This window comes from Phyllobates terribilis, unplaced genomic scaffold (genome assembly GCF_046119375.1).
Source record: "Phyllobates terribilis strain yellow unplaced genomic scaffold, ASM4611937v1 Scaffold_5__5_contigs__length_657084704, whole genome shotgun sequence".
In the NCBI taxonomy this organism is placed as follows: domain Eukaryota; kingdom Metazoa; phylum Chordata; class Amphibia; order Anura; family Dendrobatidae; genus Phyllobates; species Phyllobates terribilis.
The window spans coordinates 573,159,779-573,187,696 of record NW_027362765.1 but is presented as its reverse complement, the minus strand read 5'-3'; the positions used below and the strand labels follow the sequence as shown (position 1 = coordinate 573,187,696).

The window sequence follows — 27,918 nt, the reverse complement described above, 5'->3', positions numbered from 1 at the left end:
AAACACCCTTTAGTGCCTTTCAACTTTATTATCTATCTATCTATCTATCTATCTATCTATCTATCTATGTATTTAAAATTACTTTATTAGTTTGTAAACTAGCATTAAATTACATAATTACAATATGTAAAAGATGATGTTAACCCCTTCACCCCAGAGCCTGTTTTCACCTTCCTGACCAGGCCAAATTTTACAATTCTGACCAGTGTCATTTTATGAATTACTCTGGAACGCTTCAACAGATCCCAGTGATTCTGAGAATGTTTTTCATGACATACTGTACTTCATGACAGTGGTAAAAAAAATGTTGTTATGACTTACGTTTATTTTTGAAAAAATTGGAAATTTGGCGAAAATTTTGCAAATTTCAAACTATTAACTTTTATGCCCTTAAATCAAAGAGTTATGTCACACAAAATCGTTAATAAATAACATTTCTCACATGTTTACTTTACATTAGCAAACTTTTTAAGACATACCACAGAAGAGTCCGCACAATCTCACAAGAGGTATAATACCACTACAGGAATACTCATGGACAATTATTAAGGGGGCATCGCAAAAACAACCGAGGAGAGGAAAAAAAAAGATAGTGACATGAAGCCCATAGACATTTGTTAATGTAAAAATAATATACCTTTATTAAACATGTGTTAATTAAAAACAGTTCAATTGCATAAGGAGTGTTTGACACCAATGGCCATGTACAGGGAAGAACGGACATACAGAACATCCAGTCCCTTTGGCATATCAACACAATCAACAATAAGTTATATGCTCCAATCCATACTACCACTCAAGTATCCCCACCAATTAGGGCAGTTTGTAGACAATACATAGTTAAGTATGTTGTATATGGAATATATAGCTACCTTAAATACGGGAAGCCAAGAGCATACCAACGGCTGAATGGGTGTACATCCACCCCAAAGCGCGTTTCGGCGAACCTTCGTCAGGGGGCATATGGCAGTGTCAGAGTAATCCTTTCAAATGTCCACACACCAATCACCACATGCACAGACCGTGTTCCGGTCAATCTGTTTGAGGACCTTTGGTGACGCATAGCATGTCATAACAAGCGGGGCGGCCCACGGCGTTGGCATCACGTGGCACCCGCGTCACGATCAGCTGACCATAGCGCAGGTCCTCACGATGGGATGCCGAAAGTCGGGGGACTCGCCGCAAGCATGACGCAAATACGTGCGTCGGCCCTCAAGGCAAGTTTGTTAAAGCTAAATGATACAGAGTGAGAACGGGAGGCAGTTAATAAACAGTACATATCCCACCAAAAATTAAGATAACCAAACTGTAGATCAAACAAGGAGTCTGATCTATAAGCTTATATCAACATACAATGTCAATTCCGAAGAAGTTACAGTGCTGCATATAATATTTTGTAATATACAATTGACAGATACAAGATGTCCCAATTTTAAATTATGCCATTATTCACAGTCAGCTAAACATTGATCATATGTTCCACATATAAACATCTTCATACTTGAGGTATATAACATTCATAGTTACTACCCCCACGTAGTATGTTGCAATCATTTACATATTCTAGATGTCAGCACAATTTTGGAAACAATTTTTTTTTGTTAGGAAGTTAAAAGGGTTAAAATTTGACCACCGATTTCTTATTTTTTTTAGGGACCACATTACATTTGAAGTGACTTTGAGGGGTCTATATGACAGAAAATACCCAAAAGTGACACCATTCTAAAAACTGCACCACTCAAAGTGCTCAAAATCACATTCAAGAAGTTCAGGGTCGAAAAACAAATAAACATTTAACTTTTTTCCACAAAAATGTTACTTGTTACACCAATTTTTTATTTTCACAAGGGTAAGAGTAAAAAAGTTGATGTGCAATTTCTCCTGAGTGCACTGATACCCCATATGTGGGGGAAAACTGCTGTTTGGGCGCATGGCAGGGCTCGGAAGGGAAGGAGCACCGTTTGACTTTTTCAAAGCAAAATTGGCTGAAATTGAGAGAGGATGCCATGTCGCGTTTGGAGAGCTCCTGATGTGCCTAAGCAGTGGAAACCCCACACAAGTGACCCCATCTTGGAAACTAGACCCCCAAAGGAATGTATCTAGATGTGTGGTGAGCACTTTGAACCCCCAGGTGCTTCACAGAAGTTTATTACGTAGAACCGTCAAAATAAAAAATCACACCTTTTCCATAAAAATGATATTTTAGAGCCAATTTTTTTATTTTCACAAGGGTAACAGGAGAAATAGGACCCAAAAGTTGTTGTGCAATTTCTTATGAATACGCTGATACCCCATATGTGGGGGAAAACTGCTGTTTGGGCGCATGGCAGGGCTTGGAAAGGAAAGAGCACTGTTTGACTTTTCCAATGCAAAATTGGCTGGAATTGAGAGCGGACGCCATGTTGCGTTGGGAGAGCTCCTGATATGCCTAAACAGTGGAAACCTCCCACAAGTGACCCCATTTTGGAAACTTGAACCCCCCAAGGAATTTAGCTATATGTGTGGTGAGCACCTTGAACCCCCAAGTGCTTCACAGAAGTTTATAACGTGGAGTGGTGAAAATAAAAAAATCTACTTTTTTCCACAAAAATGATATTTTAGACCCACATTTTTTCTTTTCACAATGGTAACAGGAAAAAATGGACCCCAAAATCTGTTGTGCAATTTCTCCTGAGTATGCTGATACCCCATATGTGGAGGAAAACCACTATTTGGGTGCATGGCAGGGCTCGGAAGTGAAGGAGTGACGTTTTGTAATGCAGACTTTGATGGAATGGTCTGCGGGCATCATGTCGCATTTGGAGAACTCCTGATGTGCCCAAACAGTGGAAATCCCCCACAAATGACCTCATTTTGGAAACTAGACCCAAAGGAATTTAAATAAATGTGTGGTGAGCACATTGAACCCCCAGGTCCTTCACAGAAAATTATAACATTGAGTTGTGAAAATGAAAAAATTACATTTTTTCCACATTTTTTTTGTGGGAAATCCCCACAAGTGACCCTATATTTGAATTGATCTAGTGTTTTCCTGGTCTGTGAATTTTTTTATGTGGTGGCATGCGTGAGTTATGTAGTGTTCGTCAGGTTGGCATACGTGAGTAGTGTATAGTGCATCAGGTTGTGATATGTGAGTTGTGTAAGTAAGAAATAAATGTATTAGTCCATGGATAAGTGGTAGACTCTGAAACAGTCTTTCATACACAGACCTGGTTTGTCAGGGCAGGTGTCACACTGATAAATGATGTTCTTTCGTTATCCCCCTTCTGTAACACACTTTGCACCTTTTTTGAGTCCTTACTCTCTTTGCAGTTTGAGGGACCTCCTCGGGGAAATGTTGCCCTGGTAAAATACGGGCACTTTTAGTTCTGGAAGTACTGGGGCATGCTCCTTCCTGACTGCCAAATATTAGGGCCTTGATCACTACTTCCTGGAACTAAAGGAAGGTCCCAGTCTGGCCTGCACATCATGATAGCACGAAAGCATTGTACAGTGGTGGCCAAAAGTATTGGCACCCCTGCAATTCTGTCAGATAATACTCAGTTTCTTCCTGAAAATGATTGCAATCACAAATTCTTAGGTATTATTATCTTCATTTAATTTGCTTGCAAGGAAAAAAACACAAAAGAGAATGAAGCAAAAATCAAATCATTGATCATTTCACACAAAACTCCAAAAATGGGCCAGACAAAAGTATTGACACCCTCAGCCTAATACTTGGTTGCACAACCTTTAGCCAAAATAACTGCGAACAACCGCTTCCAGTAACCATCAATGAGTTTCTTACAATGCTCTGCTGGAATTGTAGACCATTCTTCTTTGGCAAACTGCTCCAGGTCCCTGATATTTGAAGGGTGCCTTCTCCAAACTGCCATTTTGAGATCTCTCCACAGGTGTTCTATGGGATTCAGGTCTGGACTCATTGCTGGCCACGTTAGAAGTATCCAGTGCTTTCTCTCAAACCATTTTATAGTGCTTTTGGAAGTGTGTTTTGGGTCATTGTCCTGCTGGAAGACCCATGACCTCTGAGGGAGACCCAGCTTTCTCACACTGGGCCCTACATTATGCTGCAAAATTTATTGATAGTCTTCAGACTTCATAATGCCATGCACACGATCAAGCAGTCCAGTGCCAGAGGCAGCAAAGCAACCCCAAAACATCAGGGAACCTCCGCCATGTTTGACTGTAGGGACCGTGTTCTTTTCTTTGAATGCCTCTTTTTTTTTTCTGTACACTCTATGTTGATGCTTTTTCCCAAAAAGCTCTACTTTTGTCTCATCTGACCAGAGAACATTCTTCCAAAACGTTTTAGGCTTTCTCAGGTAAGTTTTGGCAAACTCCAGCCTGGCTTTTTTATGTCTCGGGGTAAGAAGTGGGGTCTTCCTGGGTATCCTACCATACAGTACCTTTTCATTCAGACGCCGACGGATAGTACGGGTTGACACTGTTGTACCCTCGGACTGCAGGGCAGCTTGAACTTGTTTGGATGTTAGTCGAGGTTCTTTATCCACCATCAGCACAATCTTGCGTTGAAATCTCTCGTCAATTTTTCTTTTCCGTCCACAACTAGGGAGGTTAGCCACAGTGCCATGGGCTTTAAACTTCTTGATGACGCTGCGCACGGAAGACACAGGAACATTCAGGTCTTTGGAGATGGACTTGTAGCCTTGAGATTGCTCATGCTTCCTCACAATTTGGTTTCTCAAGTCCTCAGACAGTTCTTTGGTCTTCTTTCTTTTCTCCATGCTTAATGTGGTACACACAAGGACACAGGACAGAGGTGGAGTCAACTTTAATCCATGTTAACTGGCTGCAAGTGTGATATAGTTATTGCCAACACCTGTTAGGTGCCACAGGTAAGTTACAGGTGCTGTTAATTACACGAATTAGAGAAGCATCACATGATTTTTCAAACTTTGCCAATACTTTTGTCCACCCCCTTTTTTAGGTTTGGTGTGGAATTATATCCAATTTGGCTTTAGGACAATTCTTTTTGTGTTTTTTCATTGAAGACAAATTAAATGAAGATAATAATACCAAAGAATTTGTGATTGCAATCATTTTCAGGAAGAAACTGAGTATTATCTGACAGAATTGCAGGGGTGCCTATACTTTTGGCCACCACTGTACATTGCCATCTATACGATGCACATGAACAGCTTCTTGTACCACACCTTGGCCTTTCTCATGGCACTGAATGGCTGGAGGACTTGATCAGAGAGATCAACTCCCCTCATGTACTTGTTGTACCCAAGTACAGAGTTTGGTTTGTGGACCTGTGTAGAGGTATCTTGTACAGCGGTTGGGGTGCTGCCATCGCCATGTATGGTGGTCAAGAAAAGGACATCCCTCTTGTACTTGTACTTGACCACCAGCATAGTTAAAATAGTTAGTAAAATAAAAAGTTGTGGAAAACAGCGAGCACAAGTGCAGATCAGTGATTTGCATCACTGATCAACTCTTGGCAACTGCTGGATGCATGCACGGAGGTGGTGCAAAGGGGGGGGAATGGACAGGGACAAAAAAAGTCCTAGAAAACAGCGAGCATGGACATTGATCAGTGCGAAAATCGAGCGATCAAGTACTGATCAGCGCTCGGTGGCAGAAAGGGTGGGTGGGAAGAGGGACGAAAAGGGGGGGAGGGGAGAGGGGGATTGCAGTGGATGAGGAGAGATCAGGCCAGGATCAAGGATCAGGAACACTTCTTTCTTCTTCTTTACAGCAGGAGCAGCAGGCAACAGGAGCAGCAAAGATCCAGCAGCAGCAGCAATTGTGATAACACAGGCTTTTGTGGCACCACAAGTCCCAGCGCGGCGCCCAATCGGACAGAGTACAAATCCCCAGCTAGAATTAAGTACAGGGCGATCACTGCCAGGTCACGCCGCCTCTGTGCGCTCTGATTGGTGCTATTGATGTCATCATCGATCGCCCCAATCAGGGCTGGCTCATGTGAGGCTGGTGTTGCCAGGCACCAGCCTAGGATCAGTGCTCTTATAGCACCGATCCTAGGCTGATTTCAGGATTTCAGAATTGAACAGCCAATCACAGCGATCGTAGTTGCGGGGGGACGTTGTCACCCTCTGGGAAGATGGCATCGTGTTTCCTGCTGTGAGAAGCAGCAGGGGCAATTATGGAAGTACCGTGCACTTAGTCACGGTGATCGCACGCATGATTGACATGACGTATATATATATTGTAAATGTTGGGAAAGGGTTAAAAATGCATTGCATACGGATTGCATACGCATGTCATACGGATGCCAGGTGAGAAAAATTGCATTGTATTCGCATGACACTCGTCCTACTTTTCAGGAGCAACATTGGAGCGATTTTTTTATGAATGTGAGAGAGCCCTTAGTATCATCAAAATCTCCTTTATCTATGGAGGCTCGGATATAAACATCTGCAAACGATCCAAGAGAAACAGCTGATGTTGAATGAGAAATGACTAAATGGCTCATTATTACCCATTTCCTCTCCGCCCCTGTCAGCTACCTCTCCTCACAACAGAAGACATAGATAAGGAGGAGGGGAGGACTCAGGAGGCTTCTCACAGCACAGCTCCATGAGGAGGTGACCATGAATGGAGTGTGCCTGTAAAACTGCTTAGATAAGGTCCACATTTGGTTATGGTAGCACATGAGAAGACCAAGGAAGAAAAATCCTTCATAGCAGCTGCGTCTTCCTGCACCTGAGGACAAGCAGCAATGTCTGGTGAGTTACCTGCTGTGCCTGAACACCTGGAGCTGTGCGGTGACAGTAGAAGTTCTAGACAGGATGCATCTGTGTACTTTACAATGGAAAAGTTAATACGAGCACTATGGGATTAACCACAACAGAAAGCCAGAGCAAATTACTTTTTTTATTATTAAGGGAAACCTGTTTGGTCGCTTATATCTTTTATCTCTATGTAAGCTACAATCTCTGTGCTCCATGTAAAATAGCTAATTTGAATGGGTGGTGGTGAATGCACTCCGAGCAGACAGCTGGAGCTGGCAAATGTAGGGACGCACATGTTCTTTTTCTAAAAGGAGCAATGCTAGAACTATTCCAGAGCTTTAGTTATCCAGATTTTATCACCGCTGACTTTCACCTAGGTGAGCGGAGCATGGCTGGTATCAGCTCTGTGCCTCCATTCCACCCTGAGCAGAAAACTATACTGACCATGAGTGCAGCTTATGTCTTCATATCAGCTGTATGTATCACTTCTAATGATGATGATTTATGGCTTTTCAATGTGTCTGGAAAAAAATTGCCAGTGACTATATTTTATTTATTTATTTTTTTTAATAAGCTATCTAGAAAATAGATGAAGTTGACATCCCTGAGTGTAGCTCAGTCGCAGTAGCTGCGTCTTCTAGGTGTATAGTTCATCTCCCTGCCCAAACAAGTATATGACTCCAATTGTCTTAGCGTTCAGGCCATAGCAGCGTGTTACTGAAGCAGCAAGTTATGCGAGACTCCCCAATGCAGAGAAAACAATGCTAAAGGCTTCTCGGATAACTCCGCCAAAGGTAGTCTGCGCATACTAAACTGACTGGTTTGTGACATAATAGAACGCATTAAAATATTTCTAAACTTGCTTTTCTGATGAGTATCTAGACAGACGCAATTTGCTTTTGCATATAAATTAATAATGAATGAAGTCAGACAAAATGCAATGTATTAATCACTGGAATATCACTGACATATTACTGTTACCAGACCTCTGTGTAGAACACTGCAGCACTGAAATGTATGACCTGTAGACTAGGGAAATGTATGATGTATGTATATCGTCTGCTGGGGGTTGTTAATGCAGAATGCATTAACAAAATATACATACATACATACATACATACATACATACATTTATTTCCAGTGCTTGTGCACCAGTGGGGAAATTATCCCAGCTCATGCTGCTATGGCCACGATGGATAGGAGATGCCGCTGATCCTTTCTATTTAATCCCTTAGATGCCACAGTTAGGCAACTTTTGTAATCTATTTTATAAGCAAAATCTGCTTCTTCCACCCTCCATTCATTGGTGATAGGCTCAGCTGATGCTTTTTAAGATTCTATGGAGGAGGGCGTAGCTAGAGGCAGACAGACCTTCTTCTGTAAGTTTAAAGCAGTTAATTTCTCCATAGAACTTTAGCACCAGCTGTTTTCTTGTATCTCAGTAATGAGAACCTGTGTTCACTTTTTTTTTTTTTATCAAAATTATTTTTATTAAATGGATTTTTACAATAATGGGAGAGGAAGCAAGAAGACAAGTGAGGATATATACAAATAAGCAAACTAGGAAAACTAGCAATATATGTAAAGTGGACCCTGTAATCACTTTTTTAAACCTGTCAATTGAGGATGAATAATCAGCCCAGGATGAGAAAAAAAACTAATTTCTCTAGTATTTTATATTGCAAGGCTTCTTATTTGCACTTGTACCATTTAACTTGGAAGAGGGTGAATGGTGGGTGCTACCCCCCTCTGTCAGCCATGGGTTGCCCTTTTATAAGCCAGTAAGAATGACAGTCAGTTGCATGTGCATAGCATTCCCAGAATATTAAGGCTATGTGCGCACTTTGAGTATTTGGTTGCAGAAGTTTCTGCAAGGTTTCTGCATGTCTTGGCAGCAAAAACGCTAAGAAAAAATGTGCATTTTGATGCGTTTTTGGAGCTAAATAAAGATATTTGAAAAAAGAAACTTGGGACATCGCTTTAACGATTAGTCGGACCTGGGGTGAGTATATTGGTTAATTTAAATGATTAAAGAATGAGTCTGTTGTATTTCAAATAAAGTGTGTGTGTGTGTGTGTGTGTGTGTGTGTGTGTGTGTGTGTTTATTTAACTTTTTACTTACAGGTTTAGTAATGAGGGTGTCTGACACGCCTTCATGACTAAACCTAGGGTTTGGTGTCAGCGCCACCTAATCACATTACTCCTAATGCCATTCAAATATGAAGTGTCATTTCTGGGGCAGCTGAGGACTTCTATTTTATCCTAGAAAGGAGCCGTTAGGCCAAAATGTTTCCTGGCTATTACTAACCGCTCACAGTTGTTAGTTAGCCTTTAAGCTACGTCCCCACAATAAGGAGCCAGCAGCGCTTTGGGCGCAGCATATTTTTGCTGTGTCCAAAACACTGCATTCTAATACCGCACTTGTTTTGTAAGTACATGCGGATCCACCACATGTAATGTTTCAATCGGTCAAAATCTGCAACGGAGACAAGCGTTTCTGCTACAGAAATTTACATGCTGCGGGTGAGTTTATGCAGTGTCCAAAACAAGCACAGTTAGCATGAAATTTCTTAGAAATGAAATAAAATGAAGAATTAAATGTAAAAAATTTGGCTTGGGCTCCGGCATAATTTTCATAACCAGCAGAGGGAAAGACTACTGCTTGGGGCTGATATTACTAGTCGGGGAAGGGGCTATTAGTCAAAAAATGTTCCCTAGCTATTAATAGATCACAGCTGTTTGCTTAGCTTTTACTGGCTAGATTACAGGATCCCCCTATGAAATCTAACCAGCAAAGGCTAAACAGAAAGCTGTGAGCTGATATTAATAGTCAGGTAAGGGGCCATGGATGCTGGCCCCCTCTGAGGCTAATAATATCACCCCTTAGTGGCCCCAGAAATGGAACATCCATAAGATGCGCCAAATCTGGCGCTTGGCCTCACTCTTCCCACTTGCCCTGGTGCGGTGACAAGTGGAGTAATAAGGTTGGGGTTCATGTCAGCCTTTTATTGGCAGCTGACATGAAGCCCAGGTTAGTAATTGAGGGTGTCAATAAGACGCCCCCATTACTAACCCCATAGTTAAGGTTTTGAAATCAACACATGGCCTGAAAAAAATCCTTTACTTTGAAATAAAAGTCCACATGGGTTTTAATCATTTATTTAAAAATAAAAAGCATAGTATACCCACCTAACGCCTAAACCTTTGAAGCCATTATCTGTTAAAAAAACAACAAAAAAAAAAAACAACCATATTCCTCACCTGTCTGACGTGATGACCTAATCCAGAGTGTCCCACAAAGATCTGGGTCACTTGAGATTGTTCTAGAGGACAGCAGGCTATACACTGACACAGGAGTGTACTCGCACAGCATCGGTGCAGTAAGTTTGGTCACCGGAGCTCATCAGCTGATGAACTCATGTGACCTCTCTCCCGTCAGCTCAGTGCTATACATTGCTGGGAGCGATCACGCTTATGTCAGTGTATAGAGTGCTGCCGGGTGATCGGCTCACCGTGGGACATTCAGAATTATGGTGAATAGGTGAGTATAATGTGTGTTTTTTATTTTAACATTCATTTATTTTAACTTTTTTTTTTTTTTTCCTCACTGCCAGCACAGACGCCGACTGACAGCTCCCATCAGTGGTGCCAGCTCTCACTAACATCAGCGGCAGCATCTGTAGGCTGATGGGGAGGGCTTGTCTCTATTCAGCCGACACATGTCACCCGCGGTCAATTCTTTGTGTGTTTTTGACCCATTGACTTCAATTGAATCAGTCAAATACGCAGCAAGAATCTGTAAATACTTTTATACCTGCGTTTTTGCTGCGTATTTTACTGACTCAATTGAAGTCAATGGGTGACAAATGCAGCAAAAACGCAGATTTAAACGCAATGCAAATCCTGACAAGAAACTTCCTGATGATGTGCACAGCACATCAGGATTGTCATTGCATTAGCTGGCACAAGGATTACCTAGCGTTTCTTGGCCCATTTCCGTGAGGAAACAGTATAGTGTTTTTGTGGGAGGAGGGGTTGGATCATTCTGACAAATTTCCTTGATATGATACCTTTCTGGCAACCAGACATCCCCACGAGGGTGCATACTGTATTAATGTATAAAATTATATGGTAAGCTCCCTTTAATCAAAAGCTAATCTGAGTAAGTGAAATGAATATCTAAACACAAAATATATATATCTATCACCACAAAATTTTGGACTTAAACAAAACTGTGATCATTCAGTTTAAAGCTAGCCTCATTGTGATTTTGACAGTATAAGATGCCACAACAAGACATTCTTCCATTCATGATGTATGCAGCTGAACTGTATATACCTAAAGCTCTACTTTTACTACTTATTAGAACAGGCAGCTGCTGTGGCTGGTGGTGTGGTAGGGGCTGCACTTCTGCTGCTTCTGCTTGGAATCAGTATTTACATCTTATGGAAGAAAAGATGCTTTAGAGGACCATCCTATGGAGAACTACTGAATGTGAGCACTCCAACATACACAGAAAACATTCGTGTTGACGAAGGTGCTTTTGCTTCATCGAATCATGCCAGTGACATGGGGTGAGACTTCTATGATCCTACTGAGGTTTGTTATATTGACCCAGTATGTAATGTTTGTTTTTGTTAACATATAGGGATTGTTCCTATAAATTATTTACTTAAAAGGGGTGGTCTGGCACCTAACATGTCGTTTTTAAATGTCTACCCTAACCACTTTTGTAATTGGCCTTATTATACAATACTTTACACTTATTCCCATCTAGCTAATCTCTAAATGTTGTTGTGTGTGTGTTTCTTTTTTTTTTTTTTTTTTTACTTTATTTCCTGTGAAATTTCATTTGAGAGCAGTCTGAATCAGGACATCACAAGAGGCTGGGGCTGCACTCGCTCCCTGAAACATCCATCGCCCCTCCTGGAACAGAACGTCACGGGGGGCAGCTCTGCAGTTACGTAGTACATTTTTTTTGCATTGCCGCCCCCTCTGAAGATATCCTGGGTGATGGATACCGAGGGAGAGGTGAGAGCAGTGCTCATAACCTGCTTCGATCACAGCTGACATCAGGGGGCGAAGATAGAAGCAGTGACTCACACCAGCATCGTCCCAAAGATAATTCATTTTAGGGCTGTGCTAGAAGCTGTGTTTGGTGGTGCTTCTATCACCATCCCCTGATGACATCTTGCTTCACTGTTAGAAGTAGCAGCGGAGATGGAAGCAGAGTGTCAGCGCTGCACTCGCACCGTCCGCAGTGTCTATCACCCAGGATTCAGGACATTTTATAGAAGGTGGCGATGCAAGAAACTGTAACTGCAGAGCCACCCCACCAATGACTTCCTGTTCCAGGAGGGATGATGGACGTTGCAGGAAAGTGAGTGCAGCCCTAGCCTTCTGTGATGTCCTGTTTGAGACTCCCTTCAAACAAAACGTCACAGGAAATTAAGTAAAATAAAGACATTTAGGAATTGGCTAGATAGGAATAAGTGTAGGTTATAAAGCTAGTTACAAAAGTGGTTAGGGTGTAAAAATAAATATTTAGAAAGGACATTTTGGTTACAAAACCACCCCGTTAAAATATAAACATTTCCAACAGTAATGTCATTATTTTCCTTATGTAATACACTCCTCTGCATTAAAATTGAAACATGTAGAAGGGAATGTCGTAGAATTATGGAAATCACAGGAGGGATAGACATGTTAATGATCTACAAATGATTAAAACATGGGGACACAATTTACAAAACATCTTTATTTATTTAGTATCAGGTATGATTGCCACATGCAGAAATCCCCGCATTTACAGGCTTAACTGCAATCATTGAGGTTTTTAATTGTTGTCTGAGGAATATTCTGCCACGCTGAATGCACTTGGCAAATCATCAGGATCCGTTGCTGGCAGCTGCCCCTGCAATTGCCGAACAATGACGTCCCAGATGTGCTGATGGGAGATGCGTCCAGAGACTCTGCAGGCCATGGTAACACGTGTAGGCCATGCAGGATGTTCACAGTAGGGTGAGCAATATGTGGCATCACGTTGACATATTGAAAAATGACTTCTGGGACACTTTCACATTTTTTCCCCAAAGGACCCTTCATTCATGGCAGCCCATGTGATCTCTAGACCACTCTACAGTTTTCATTGCATCAAAGACAAAAGCCGGACTCCTTGAGGAAGAGGATAGACCTCAGGTTCCAGCTTTCATTGCCATCTTGCTCTGAACCAGGATAGTCTTTAGGAGCAATGGCGTGAGGTCAATGGAATGCTTGTAGCTGGATGTCTGGCTCATAGCCCCATGTCATGCAAACTTCTTTTGATGATTTGTATAGACATTATGTGACATCTAATTTCACTTGCAGTATAGACTGGATCTTGATCATTTGCCTAAGTGCATTCAGCCCTGCTGAACGTTCCTCGGACGACCATTAATAACCTCATTAATATTAGCAAAGGTGAGTAAGTGCTGGGATTTCTGTGTGGTGCTCACACTCGCTCAATATTAAATCAATGGATATTTTGAAAATTTAGCTGCTATCTTTTCATCATTTGCATGTCTATCATGTGATATACAGCTGAAACCATACATACACTATATAAAAAGACACATATGCATGTTTTTATCAATATCTAACATGAAATCAGAATAAACCTTTCCTGTTTTAGGTCAGTTAGGATTACCATCATTTTTAATATTTTGCCAGAATAATGAGAATGTTTTAAGGCATTTTTATTACTTACTGCAAAGTCAAAAGTTTACATACACTTGATTACTATGCATTTAAACAATTCTGGACTGCCCATATGATGTCATGTGTTTGGAAGCTTTGATAGTTTTTTTGGCAACATCTGAGTTGGAGAGACACCTGTGGATTTATTTTAATGCACACCTGAAACACACCGCTTCTTTGTGTAGCATCATGGGAAAGTCTAAAGAAATCAGCCAAGATACCAGGAAGGAAATTGTGGACTTGCACAAGTCTGGCTCATCCTTGGGTACAATTTCAAGATACCTGAAGGTGCCTCGTTCATCTGTACAAACAATTCTATGCAAGTACAAACAACATAGGAATGTCCAGCCATCATACCGCTCAGGAAGGAGATGGGTTCTGTGTTCCAGAGACGAACGTGCTTTGGTCCGACATGTGCATATCAACCCAAGGACAAAAGCAAAACACCTTGTGAAGATGATGGTGGAAGTTGGTAAGATTATGTCAATATCCACAGTGAAACGAGTACTGTATCAACATGGGCTGGAAGGCCACTCTGCCAGGAAGAAGCCATTACTCCAAAAGAAACATAAAAAAAGGCAGATTAATTTTTGCAAATGCACACAGGAAGACAGACTTTAATTTTTGGAGACCTGTCCTGTGATATGATGAAACTAAAATTAACCTTTTTGGGCATGACCGTCGTTAAGTTTGGAGGAAAAAGTGAGAAGCTTGGAAGCCTAAGAACACCATCCCAACTGTGAAACACAGGGGAGGCAGCATTATGTTGTGGGGTTGTTTTGCTGCAGGAGGGCCTGGTGCACTTCACAAAATAGATGGCCTAATGAGAAAAGAAGATTGTAGCAATACTGAAGCAACATCTCAAGACATCAGTCAGGAAGTTAAAGCTTGGGTGGAAATGTGTCTTCCAAATGGACAATGACCCGAAGCATACTGCCAAAATGATAATAAAGTGGGTTAAGGATAACAAAGTCAATGTTTTGGACTGGCCATCACAAAGCCCTGATCTCAATCCTATTGAAAATTTATGGGCAAAGCTGAAAAGGCAGGTACGAGCAAGGCAACCTACAAACCTGGATCAGTAAACACCAGTTTAGTCAGAAGGAATGGGCCCAAATTCCGACCAACTATTGTGAGAAGCTTGTGGAAGGATATCAGAAACATTTGACCCTAATCATTCAGTTTAAGGGCAATGGTACCAAATACTAATGAAATGCATGTAAACGTTTGACTTTGCAGTAAGTAAAAATGCCTTAAAACATCTCTCTCTCTCTTTCTTTCTTTCTTTCTTTCTTTCTTTCTTTCTTTCTTTCTTTCTTTCTTTCTTTCTTTCTTTCTTTCTTTCTTTCTTTCTTTCTTTCTTTCTTTCTTTCTTTCTCTCTCTTTCTTTCTCTTTCTCAAAATATGGTAATCCTAATTGACCTAAAACGGGAAAGGTTTATTCTGATTTCATGTCAGATATTGAGAAAAGCTTGCATACGTGTCTTTTATATAGTGTATGTAAACTTCTGGTTTCAACTGTACATAATTACACAGCTTTTCCTTCTTGGTTTTGTAATTTCAATGTTAAGTGTAAAAAAAAAAAAAAAAAAAACAAACAAACAAAAAAAAACCTTTAAGTGCATAACCTTTCCAACATGTTTTTGATTATTCTCAATGTATAAATCCCTCCCCCACACCCCCATACTTATATTGGATAAAATAATCATTTTTTAAAGCAATGATTTTTAACATTTTTGTCTGCATGATTAGACTACAAACAAACCCTTTGTAGTCTGATCCAGTAGTCGTGTGGCTCCTCTTCCTGTTCACTTTGCTTTTTGCTAGCTTACAGATGGCTGTCCTTTCATCTGCTCATACTATGTACAATAGAGGGAGTATTAATATGGCACTTTTAGGCAAGAACCTATGGCATCAGGAGCTAAGCAGTTCTGCAGTAGAGAAATCATTTTGTAACCAGTCAGTTCTCACTAGTCTATTTATAATGGGCTGACTCTCCAAAAACCTGATATTAATAATTTCTGCATTTGCAATGACAAGAACAAAGATTCAAAGATTAAAATGCAGTATAAAGTGGATTTGCACAGATTTTCTATGGCTTCAGGTTGGGTTTCCAAAATCAATTTCCCTGGTAGCACACAAAGAAACTATCCGACCTACATATCCACTGTTGCAATGAAAATCCTTATAAAGTTATAAGTGATCGGCTAGTGCTTAGTTATGTAAAAGGATATACAGCAGTTTGCATGCAAACAATTTTACATGCTACTATGTATGTATGACTATAAAAGTACAAAGATTAATTTTCTTATGGCCTTATCTACTTTTCTGACAATTCAAGGAATAAAAGTGTACCCTTCGTTGTTCCACCAAAGTTTCATGGAAGAGATTGGGTTGGATTACAAGATGGAGAACGCATTCAGGAGGACAGTGAGCCCTATGTTGCCCCAGATTTCCTCCCTCGATCATCATTCTGTTCTATGGGTAAAGTTATATTATTAAAATTGTGCCACTTTCACAGGACTTAATGTTATTAGTACATCATCATGTTGGGCTAATGAAGAAGTCATACTCTAAACTGTTTTATTGTCCAGTCTTATTGTTTTACATGATACTTTGGCTGTTTACTTTACATTGATTGTATTCTTTTAATTAGGTGGAGCATATGTTCTGGGTTCCATCAACCCAGCTTTGTATAAATATCCAGAAGACAACGAAGAAACGGATTTTCCAGAGGGAAACATTGGCCGCATCTGGTTTGCTGTAGAATATGAATATGAGACGGAGAGGCTAGTTGTGTCGCTTATCAAAGTGAGGAACCTCCATTTCAGCTCAGACTCCTGCAACCCCTTTGTGAAAATGCATCTTCTGCCTGATGAGAGACGTTACCTACAGTCAAAGACTAGGCGTAAAACCGTGAACCCACAGTTTGATGAGAATTTTGTGTTCCAGGTACGTTCTGATATATAGTGGCTGGCTTTGACATATAGCTGTTGATAACCATTCCTGTATATGGCCGGGGTCAGAAACCTGCTGCACACTGGTTGCTGTGAACTTGCATGTTTGCTGATGCCTACCATTTAAAGTCGTGACTAGAGATGAGCGTTGTTCTACTCGAACTGTTCGCCAATCTCAAATTCGAGCTGTTTTGGGCGGTGTTCGAGCCGTTCGGCGAACACGAACAATTTGAGAAAAATTCGGCTGTTCGAGGTTATGTTCGATAACTGTTCGTGCACCAAAATCATAACTGGATTATTTTCTCAGTAATGATGAAAATTAATGTTAGTACGCAGTTTGAGTGTACAGCGGGGTGGGGGGAGGGGCAGGGGATGGATCTCTGCAGGAATAATGAAGATCTCCATTTTTTTTTTTCTGTTTCCCACATTTACAGTGGGGAGGTGCAATCTGTCAGCCTATCAGCAGCGCACACACGGAGCGAAGTGCTTTTTTTTCACACAAGCAAGGGCATGTGTCATTGGCAGTGTATGTCACATGTCCTTGCCCTATAAGACCAAGCCATTTTCCCCGTCGCCACCATTTTCTCACTGCTGCAGCTGCGTGTTAGACGGCACCGCTGTTGCTGTGTGCGCTATACCTTGTTAATTTCAAGCCAATTTTCGCACAAATATACAGATAGCTTGGGAGTAGGGAATAGTTGTGATTGCAGTCCTTTTAAGGACTAGGTTACAGCATTTCCTACGACTTTTATCAGGCAGGTCTGTGCTCTTAAATAGATAGATTGTGGGAGTAAAGACTAATTGTAATTGGAGTCCTTTTCAGGACTAGGTTACATCAGTTCCTATCAGTTTTTGCCAGGCAGGTCTGTGCCAGTGCTGTGCAAGTTTTTTTCACAGCATTTGGCTGAATCTAGCAAAGCTAATCCTTTTTGGCCTATTGCAGAGTGTGTTAGTCAGTGGAGTAGCCTATCTGTGTTGCAAGATATACCACCTGTGTATAGAATACCAATTTTTTTACTGCACCTAGTGAAGTAAAATCTTTTGGGCATAGCATCATTCTATTAGTCCATCTATAATGACCTCCATCAGGTTGCAAATTGAATATAATTTTTTTCTGCATCTAGCTCTGAAAAAATATTGGGCTTCTAGCTGTGTGTGGGACTTGTTCTATTAATCCATCTATACAGACCTCCATCAGGTTGCAAACTGAATATATTTTTTTCTGCATCTACCTCTGAAAAATATTGGGCTTCTAGCTGTGTGTGGGACTTGTTGTATTAGTCCATCTATACTGACCTCCATCAGGTTGCAAACTGAATATATTTTTTTCTGCATCTACCTCTGAAACAATATTGGGCTTCTAGCTGTGTGTGGGACTTGTTGTATTAGTCCATCTATACTGACCTCCATCAGGTTGCAAACTGAATATATTTTTTTCTGCATCTACCGCTGAAAAAATATTTGGCCTTCTAGCTGTGTGTGGGACTTGTTGTATTAGTCCATCTATATTGACCTCCATCAGGTTGCAAATTGAATATAATTTTTTTCTGCATCTAACCCAGCCAATAGTTTTGGCCTAATACCACAGTTTGGCCACTCAGCTCTGCTCGGTTCCCATCCATTGTTTTTTTGTGCAAACAATTCCAGAGTTGTTAATTAGTTAACCACCAAAATGAGTGGAAAAAGGCCTGCTGCTGGTGGAAAGGGGAATAGGCGTGTTGGGAAGGGGAAAAAAGGTTGTGTCCGTGGGGTAGGTGTTAAAGCAACAGTAACATCTGCAGAAGAAAGACCATCTTCCAGCCAAACTAAAATGTCTACTTCTTTTAGCGGACAATGTGATAAGATCCCTTTCTTACGGCCACGCCAATCGCTACAAATTCCAGATGAGGCACAAAAACAGCAGGTGCTTCAACGGATATCAAGTGCTCCTTTAAGTGGGCTCTCCTCCCCATCAACTTCAACATCACAAATACTCCAGTCCTCAAAGGTGTCACCCCAATCGCACTTGCTTCCTCACAGCTCCCAAATCTCCAGCTGCCCGTCTGAGTATGAGGTAGAACAGATGGTTGAGTCTGCAGAGCTGTTTACTCATACTATAGCCTGGGAATCAGAGGTCGACTCCAGCGCTTCTGTGAATCCAGACGAGGAAATGATCTGCACTGATGCCCAGAATCTTTGAGTCGGATCCAGGACCAGACGCAGAAGGTTCTGACCATAATGTAGACCCTCATTCCCAAACTGTAACTCCTGTTGGTGGAGACAATGAGGAAGACGATGATGAGACTCAAATACCTGATTGGAGCGACAACTTTAGTTTTTTGTCAGGGCAGGAACAGGTTGGCTCTGAGGACGACGGGTGTGATAACGCACAGGGTGATGATGATGAGGTTGGAGATCCCACTTACTGTCAACCCACAGTCAGCCAAGAGATGAGGTCAGCAGAGGAGGTGGAGGAAGATGCTAGTGACGACGAGGTCAGGTTGCGCCTTCCTGGACAGAGACGTAGTACTGGAAGCACGTCAACAACTGCATCCTCAAACACAACTCTGCCTCTCACCACAAGTCGTGGTGGCTCTTCAGGTCACATGGGTGCTAAGCCTTGCATAGCCTGGGCATTTTTTCAGATCGATAAAGATGACCCAACTCGTGTTATCTGTAACATTTGTCAGCAAAAGCTAAGTAGAGGCCAAAAAATACATAGTTTGAGTACTTCATGCATGAACCGGCACATGGACATGAAGCATAAGTTGCAGTGGGAAGCTCACTGTGCTACAATGCGGCCTAGCCGGCCGGGCCAACCACCGTCTGCCATATCTTGTGCATCCGCGGCCTCTTCATCCTCTGTGACTGGGGGGACAGCAGTCACACCTGTTTTGGGGCGCAGACCTGCCACCTCTTTACCCGCAACAGCCAGCGTGATTGGCAGGTCATCATTTTCTTTGGAGGTGGTAACACCAGCTGGTGTTGAGCGCTGTCCGACATCGATAGCACCACCTTTGGATCAAGGCAACCTAACATGTCCGCCTGCATCTTCCTCACAGACCGGCAGTTTGCCGGGGACACCCTTATCAACCCCGTCTAAGCACAATATCCAGCCCTCGGTCCCTCAGATGTGGACAAGTAAAAGACCATTTCCTCCTAGCCATGAGAAAGCTAAGAGGTTGAATTTCACCATCTGAAAGCTCTTGGCTACAGAAATGCTGCCTTTCCGCCTGGTGGACACAGAGGATTTTCGAGACCTTATGTCCGTCGCAGTGCCCCAGTACCAGATGCCCAGTCGGCACTACTTCTCAAAGAAAGGTGTGCCTGCGCTCCACCAGCATGTTGCACACAACATCACCGCTTCTTTGAGAAACTGTGTGTGTGACAGGGTGCATTTCACCACAGACACTTGGACGAGTAGACATGGACAGGGGCGTTACATGTCGCTGACTGGGCACTGGGTAACTATGGTGACAGCAGGACAAGGGGCTGCTGTCCAAGTCTTGCCGTCCCCACGAGTTGTGCGTCAATCCTCTTTATGTCAAAGTTCCTCCACTGCTTCTGCCTCCTCAACCTCCTCTCGGTCTTCCACCTGCACCCAAAGCCTGTCTGGTCATGCCACAAGCTTTCTAACTGCGCAGAAGGGATCCTGCACACCTCCTTACTATGCTGGCAGTAGGGCTCAACGTCATCAGGCGGTTTTTTCATTGAAATGTCTGGGAAATGTGAGTCACACAGCTGAGGAGTTGTGGTCAGCTCTGGAGAACCAATTTCATGAATGGTTGTCTCCACTGGACCTGAAACCAGGGAAGGCCGTGTGCGACAATGCTGCAAACCTGGGTGCGGCCCTTAGCCGGGGCAATGTCACACACGTGCCTTGTATGGCTCACGTGTTGAACCTGGTTGTCCAGCAATTTTTAGCCCACTATCCCAGACTAGATGGCCTTCTGCAGAGGGCACGGTCGCTGTGTGCTCACTTTCGCCGTTCGCATCCCGCAGCTCAGCGACTTACATCTCTACAGAAGTCGTTGGGCCTGCCACTTCACCGGCTAAAATGCGATGTGCCTACCCGGTGGAATTCAACTCTGCACATGTTGCAGCGACTGTGGCAGCACCGACAAGCCCTGGTGCAATACGTTCTGACGTATAGCCTGGGCCAACGAGATCCAGAGGTGGGGCAAATCATGCTGGAGGAGTGGTCTCAGATCAGGGACCTATGCACCCTTCTGCACAGTTTTGAAATGGCGACGAAGATGTTTAGTGCTGACGATGCCATTATCAGCATGACTATTCCGGTGATTTACATGCTGGAGCACATGTTAAACAGAATTCGGAGTCAGGTGGTGGCACAAGAGGAGGTGGAGGAAGTAGAGGAGGAGGAGTTGTATGCGGAAGGGCTAACATCTGCAAGGTCCAGACGGTCGGCAGCACCAAGGCGGCAGGCATGTGAGGGTGGGGGAGATGGTTTTACCAGGGCGCATGGTAGCAGCCAAACTAGTGAGGAAGGTGCAGGAGCCCAGGAAGAAGTGGAGGACGAACTGATGGAAGACTCATCAGATGAGGGAGACCTTGATCACATTTCTGTTGTGCGAGGTTGGGGGGAGAGGACAGAGGAAGGAAGCATGATTGTTACCTCGCCACCAACACAACAGGGACTTGGTGCTCCTGGATGCTCAACACACATGAGTGCCTTGTTGCTGCACTACCTGCAACATGACCCTCGAATTGTGAGAATTAGAAATAATCCTGACTACTGGGTTGCCACACTGTTAGATCCCCGGTACAAAAGTAAATTTGCAGAAATTATTCCTGCCATAGAAAGGGATGCACGCATGCAGGAGTATCAGCAGAGACTGTTGCAGAATCTTACATGTGCTTTTCCACAAAATACCAGTGGTGCACGTAGTGAATCTCACAGTTCCAACTTGCCAACCGTGGGACCGTCAAGTGTTCAGCACTCAAACCGTAACAGAACCACAGTATCTGCTGGTAACATCAATTTTGCGGAATCATTTCACCACTTTTTTAGCCCATCCTTTGCAAGGCCACAGGAGACAAGAAGTCTGACACATAGTCAACTCCTAGAGACGATGGTACAGGAGTATCTCCAAGTAAACATTGAAGCCACGACTGTGTCACTGGACCCTTGCTCTTTTTGGGCTTCCAATCTGGATAAATGGCCGGAGCTAGCCACTTACGCCTTGGAGATCTTGTCATGCCCCGCAGCCAGCGTTCTGTCTGAACGTGTGTTCAGCGCTGCTGGTGGTGTGCTGACAGATAAGCGCACACGGCTCTCCACTGATAATGTAGACAGACTCACGTTCATAAAGATGAACAAATCATGGATCCGAAACGACTTTTCTACCCCTGTGTCATCCTGGGGAGAGTAAAAGCTTGATGATTGGTTAAAATCACCCTACCAACCGTTTTAAGCTTTCAAATTACTAATCATGTTTATCTGTATCTTGGCTGGAAAATAATTTGGGCTTTGTAGCAGTGTGCAGCACTGATTCTATTAGGCCATCTATAATAAGCTCCACCAGATTTAAAATTACTAGTCATGTTTATCTGTATCTTGACTGGAAAATAATTTGGGCTTTGTAGCAGTGTGCAGCACTGATCCTATTAGGCCATCTATACTAAGCTTCACCAGATTTAAAATTAATAATAATTTTTAGCTGCATTTAGCCCGGAAAATAATTTTGGGGCTCCGAGATGCGCAAGACACATAAGTGCCTTCTTGCTGCACTACCTGCAGCATGACCCTCATATTGTCAGAATTCGAAGTAATCATGACTACTGGGTTGCCACACTCTTAGATCCCCCAAACTTTTCGATCAACCTTTTCATTTTAATAAAGACCAAAAAAATGGTCATTTTTGAAATTATAAGCATTAGCAGGTTATTAGAAACTGAAATCAAACAGTTTTCGACTCAAAACTTTATTCTAGGTGATGTTACATTTTCACATAGGACCCCTTGTTCGAAAGGAGCTTCTGAACTCTCTCGTCCATTGAATTTGTCAGGTTTTGGATGGTTTCTGCTTCAATTGTTTTGCATGAGGACAGAATACCCTCCCAGAGCTGTTGCTTAGATGTGAACTGCCTCCCGCCATCATAGACACTCCTTTTAATGATGCTCCAAAGGTTCTGAATGGGGTAGAGGTCAGGGGAGCATGGGGGTCACACCATAAGTTTGTCCCCTTTTATGCCCATATCAGCCAGAGATGCAGATGTTTTATGTGCAGCATGAGATGGTGCATTATCATGCAGAAAAATGATCTTGCTGTGAAATACACGGTTCTTCTTCTTGAACCATGGCAGGAAGTGCTGTTTGAGAAAATCCACATACATTATGGAGTTCATCTTTAGCGCCTTCAGGGATCCTAAAGGGGCCGACAATCTCTCTCCCCATGATTCCAGCCCAAAACATTACTCCACCTCCTCCTTGTTGGCGCTGTAGCCGTGTTTGCGTGGGGTGTCCATCAACCAGCCATCCTCCACTCCATCCATCTGGACCATCGAGCGCTGCACGGCACTCATCCGTGAACAAAACAGTTTTGAAATCAGTCTTCATGTAATGTTTGGCCCACTGGAGCCGTTTCTGCTTGTGTGAAGTGGATAGAGGAGGTCGACAGGATGGCGCATGCACAGCTGCAAACCTCTGAAGGACCCTGCATCTTGTTGTTCGGGGGACGTTGGAGGCACAAGCAGCTTCAAAAACTTGTCTGCTGCTATAACAAGGCTTTTTTGCCGCTGCTCTTTCAACCTGACGTAATTGCCTGTAGGAAAGAGTCCTCAATTTGCCCTTATCAGCACGCACACGTGTGTACTGTGAATCAGCTACATACTTCTTGATTGCCAAGACACTTCATCCTGATCATCGCACAATGTTGATTGTAGTCATGCCTTGACCTAAACACTCCACAATTTGTTGCTTCTCAGCAGCCGACACATCCTTTTTCTTTCCCATTTTGGCAGAAAATGTAGGCTGCTTAATAATGTGAGAGAGCCTTCTTAAGTAGTCTTGCCTTTCATTGGACACACCTGCCAAACTAATTAGCACAGGTGTCTGCAATTGCTTACAGTGATATAAAGAGCCCTGACACACATCACCATCAATGAGTTTAACTGACAAACAAACAAATTCTTCCCTTATCACTCCTAAACACTTTTTGCATAATAATTTGGAACACAGTGTACATGTGCTTTTCCACAAAACACCAGTGGTTCACGTAGTCAATCTTACAGTTCTAACTTGCCAACCGTGGTCTGTATGGAGTTGTTCAATAAAGGGCCCAAAATTAAGATAACATAGATGGGAGAGGTCTCTATGAATAGGAATTCCTAAGTATTTGATACCCTGTGAGGGCCAGGCAAAGGGAAAGTTGGACTGGATGGAATCCTATATGGATTTGGGGAGGGAGACATCGAGGGCCTCAGACTTCGCTGCATTGATTTTAAAATTTGACCATGTAACAAAGTGATCTATTTCAGCCATAACAGCATGGATGGATATATGTGATTGAGTGATATATACTAGTACATCATCAGCAAATAGAGAGCACTTGTACTCGGTGCCTCCCACCTCAATCCACCTAATATTGGGGTTATGGCGAATTGATGAGAGCAGGTGCTCCGTCACTAGGATGTATAAGAGAGGGGACAGAGAACATCCCTGCCTTGTCCCATTGGTGATTGTGAAAGGTGATGAAAATGTTCTGACGCGCCCCCTGGGCCTTGGGACACCCGGAGCCGGACCCTTTTTGGTGGATGCTGGTGGTTGTAGTCTCCGTGGCGGCAACCCGGTTCCGTGGCTCAGGGCGGTCAAACCAGTGGCGGAACTATTTATGTGGTTTTGATGTTTAAATGTCCGACTACGCCACCCGTGAATTGCGGTCAGAGTGAACCGCCGCTGCAGGGCAGACCGCTGAGGCTGGTGTGGGTGCAGCAGAGCGTAGCATAACTCCCCACGGGAGGAGTATAGCCTCAGGGCAGTGTATGCGGAGGATGGGGGTGATGGTGCAGGGCAGCAGCAGTAATGACACGGAGTCAGTGATGCAGTCCAGGGCCTTTACTCACAGTTCTTATTATCCAGACCACGTCTGCAGGTAACGGCTGCCCACGTCGTACTGTGCTCACCAGGTGAGGGGCTCAGACAACTCCCAGATAACTTTGGAGCGCTTCACAGGACCCCCTTTGTGTGTCCTTTGTCTGGCCTTTCTTACCAACCCTTCTGTCCGGCTGCCTCGGGCATCCTCTTGGTAAACTTGGCGCCAGTTTCCCTGACCCTATGTGGTGCCTTCCTAGCGGGTGTAGCGAGGGGCTGCGCCACATAAAATGTCACAGCCTCCTGTTTCTAGCTGAGGGTCGTTTCCTGCCTCCACTAGTTTCGGGGACCGGTCTCCCCCTTTGGCCTGACCCCTCCACGCAGGTGGATTCGGGCGTGCGGTGGCGACTCGCCCGTCCGCATCCCTGAGATCCCTTCGTTCCTCGTTCCTGGAGCCTTCTCCGCTCCTCTTCCTTCCTTCTCCCTCTTCCAGGCCTGGGCCTCTGTTACTAGGCCCGCCTCCGGAGCAGAGCTCATGCAGAGCCCCTGCTCCCTGCCACTTCTGCTCAGACTTCTCTGCACTGAACTAAGATGGTGCCCAACTTTTATACTCCCTTCTCAATGCACCCAGGAACTGCTTCCTCCCTGCTCCTGCACTACAGGGTTCCCCTTCCTCAGTGTTCCCTCCCCCCACTCCAGCCAGGGACAGGGACTGTCGTGCCCATCTCAGGGGCATATTGGTCGCCCTGCCCCACGGCAATGTGGTGTAATGCATGCAGGTGTCGGGTCCTGATCCACACTACATCCTTACCTGAGAGTGAGATATCACACCTCTGGGTGAGGTGCAATACCTCTGTAGCAACCGAGCCCTCAGGGTGCTACAGTTCCATTTATCTTCAGCCTAGGTGACGTATTGCGATACAGGGCCGTGATTTTGGCTATAAAAGGGTCCCCTAGACCCCTACCCCAAGCTTTTTAAGAGAATCATATATGGCGTGCCAGGAGACTCTATGGAATGCTTTCTCAGCATCCAACGAGAGTATCTAATTACAAATTTTTAACTGCATCTAGCCCAGGAAATACTTTGTGCCTAGTAGCAGGGTCTGCTAGTCAGCGGATTATCCCGGCTGTTAAGCAAGCTACACCACCTGTAGTTTGGACACTTCATTTTTTCAAAGGAAATGCTTCGGGACCACGGGATACTCAGTGAAGAGCATCAGGAGGCACCCCAAGGCATAGGGGCTCGGACTGGCAGTAGGATGCCTAGCGGTGGACAGCCGAGCTCGATCCTTATAAAAGCTTTTTAACTGCAGCAGCTTTAGTGGACGCTACTGGAGCTGGAATTACGCGGCTGCTGGCATGAGATTTGCCCTCCAATAGATCCTTGTAAATGGATTTAAAGTGTATTTATTCAAATTAGAGAGACAATTTTAAATTAAAAAGCTTAGAGCTGTCTCCACCACAGGGGGGCTCGCTCGACCCACCAGCGGACAGGCACCAGTATTGGGAAAGGGGGGCTGGCCGTCAGGGTTCACCGCGGCTCTGGCACAAACCCGGCGACACGGAGGTGGCACGGGCAGGAGCGGACTGAACGTGTCGGCTTCTCACTTTTTGGATTTTAGAAGGGCATGACATGCCTATATCTGTGTCTCCACCTCTTTTCTTTTCGCATGACTATATGTACTTGTCACTTTTCCATGTGTTAGTTGTGTCTTCTGAGCAGTTTGTCAGCTTTTGGACACCTTTGAAGGTGTTTTCTATGTGTTTCTATGTGTTTTTGTTTGCCTGCCATTGGTTTTAACGGTGTTCGAAGGTGTTCGACGAACACACGGGTGTTCGACGAACCGAACCGAACTCGAACACTACGGGGGTGGCTCAACACTAGTCGTGACCGTAAATCCTATACTAGGAAACGACTGATGCTGTGTATGTAAATCCCTTTCACTGTACACAAACTAAAAAAGCAGTCACCCACTTCTAACCCATATAAATGCCCTATCCAGCATTCCGCCACCGATGTTACATGGGTGATGTGTCTGAGGGATGCGAACACTGATCTCTCTCTATAAGCAATGGCAGATGGTGTTACTCACTAACCTGTGCTTCTATTCTTCTGAACTGCACGTGATTAGTCCGGAAGGATGATGCAGTGATGAATTCACAGTACCTTGAGATGAGGTGAGCCATCAGGCAAGGTGAAGGGATGAAGATGAGGTAGAAGTTAGAGTTGATATTGGAAGCATGCGGTTAGAGGTAACAAGAGAATCCTTTCTCCAGTCCTGCAGTATGTGTTGTCCAAGATGGCACTGACAAGAAGGAAGTGAAGGGAAGGAGATGATAGGAGTTTCAGACAGAAAAGTATGATGGGTACTACATGACCACATATTATAACAACGGCCAGTAAATGGCAGCAAAGTACAACAAATACAATAGCCATGCTATCACTATAACATTAGATAAATGTTCCAAAATGGCTGAAAGTCTTTGCATACAATTAGCTAACAGCACATCCAGAATACAGGATTGATGCTTGGAGAAGCCATTCCTTTCTTATTGTAGTATTATTGCTTTCTATGACCGACATGGCATTGTATGCTGTAGAAGTGCTCTAGTGCATCTCAAAGTGATCAGAGGTCTTTGCGTTGATTTGGGCTAAAATTTCTTCAATCAGAAACCTGCAGTTATACAAATTTTTATGATTTATATTTTAAATTGGATCTAAGATGAAAAAAGACATTGCAGGTTTATTCTTCATATTTGACAAGTGAATGGGCTGAAAGTGAAGAGCTAACCCAGCCTAAAGAAGCCTAAAGACATCCAATAACATTCTCATGACTGACTAGAAGTGAGAAAAATACTGTTTATCAGGTTTAGCAAGACTGTCCTCTGTATTTCCAGGCTGTACCTTTCCTCATTCATGTGTTATAAACTTCTCATTCCAAAAAATAAAGCAAAATGGCCTTATTAAATATTTGGGTCCCACACAAAGTAGCCATATTGCAGTTGTCCCTTCGAGCTGCCAACAAATTCATATAATCAAAAACGGCACATCAGTCTTTTCTTTATATTCTTTATCCACATATTTCTCATTAACATACATTCAAAGTCTTTAAACTTCGTAAATCTTTATAATCACCACTGTGAAAAACATCTAGACTGCGGAGTGGGCTCCATCAAGCTTCCAAGTTGCTGTCAGACCTTTGGTGTGACCTTCCATGTGCATATGAGCGCTGCTCTAGATGGAACAGAAGGGCAGAGACACTACCCGACTATCAGGAAAACACACCTGCGGCAACGTTTCAGGGGAACTTCCCCCTTTCCCAAACCTGCAATCTTTCCAGAACCAATCCTTCAACCTGGTACTAAAACATATAAAATGAATTACATATACATTGTATATTAATTCACTTTCAAATATTTCAATCACCATGTCTACAATAACATGTAAGATTGCCTTGAGTATAAGCAAATGTTGC

General features: G+C 43.4%; 1 protein-coding gene across 1 annotated transcript in view; it reads left to right on the top strand.

The window, feature by feature from the left end:
• Nucleotides 1-6,508: 6,508 nt before the first annotated feature.
• LOC141273695 (synaptotagmin-15-like) overlaps nucleotides 6,509-27,918 on the top strand; it is a 100,050-nt gene continuing 78,640 nt past the window's right edge. The window contains exons 1-4 of the mRNA XM_073685951.1: nucleotides 6,509-6,713; nucleotides 11,086-11,293; nucleotides 15,796-15,938; nucleotides 16,111-16,406. Coding sequence (XP_073542052.1) covers nucleotides 6,707-6,713; nucleotides 11,086-11,293; nucleotides 15,796-15,938; nucleotides 16,111-16,406 — 654 coding nt within the window. The 5' untranslated portion in view covers nucleotides 6,509-6,706. The remainder of the gene's footprint in view (nucleotides 6,714-11,085; nucleotides 11,294-15,795; nucleotides 15,939-16,110; nucleotides 16,407-27,918) is intronic.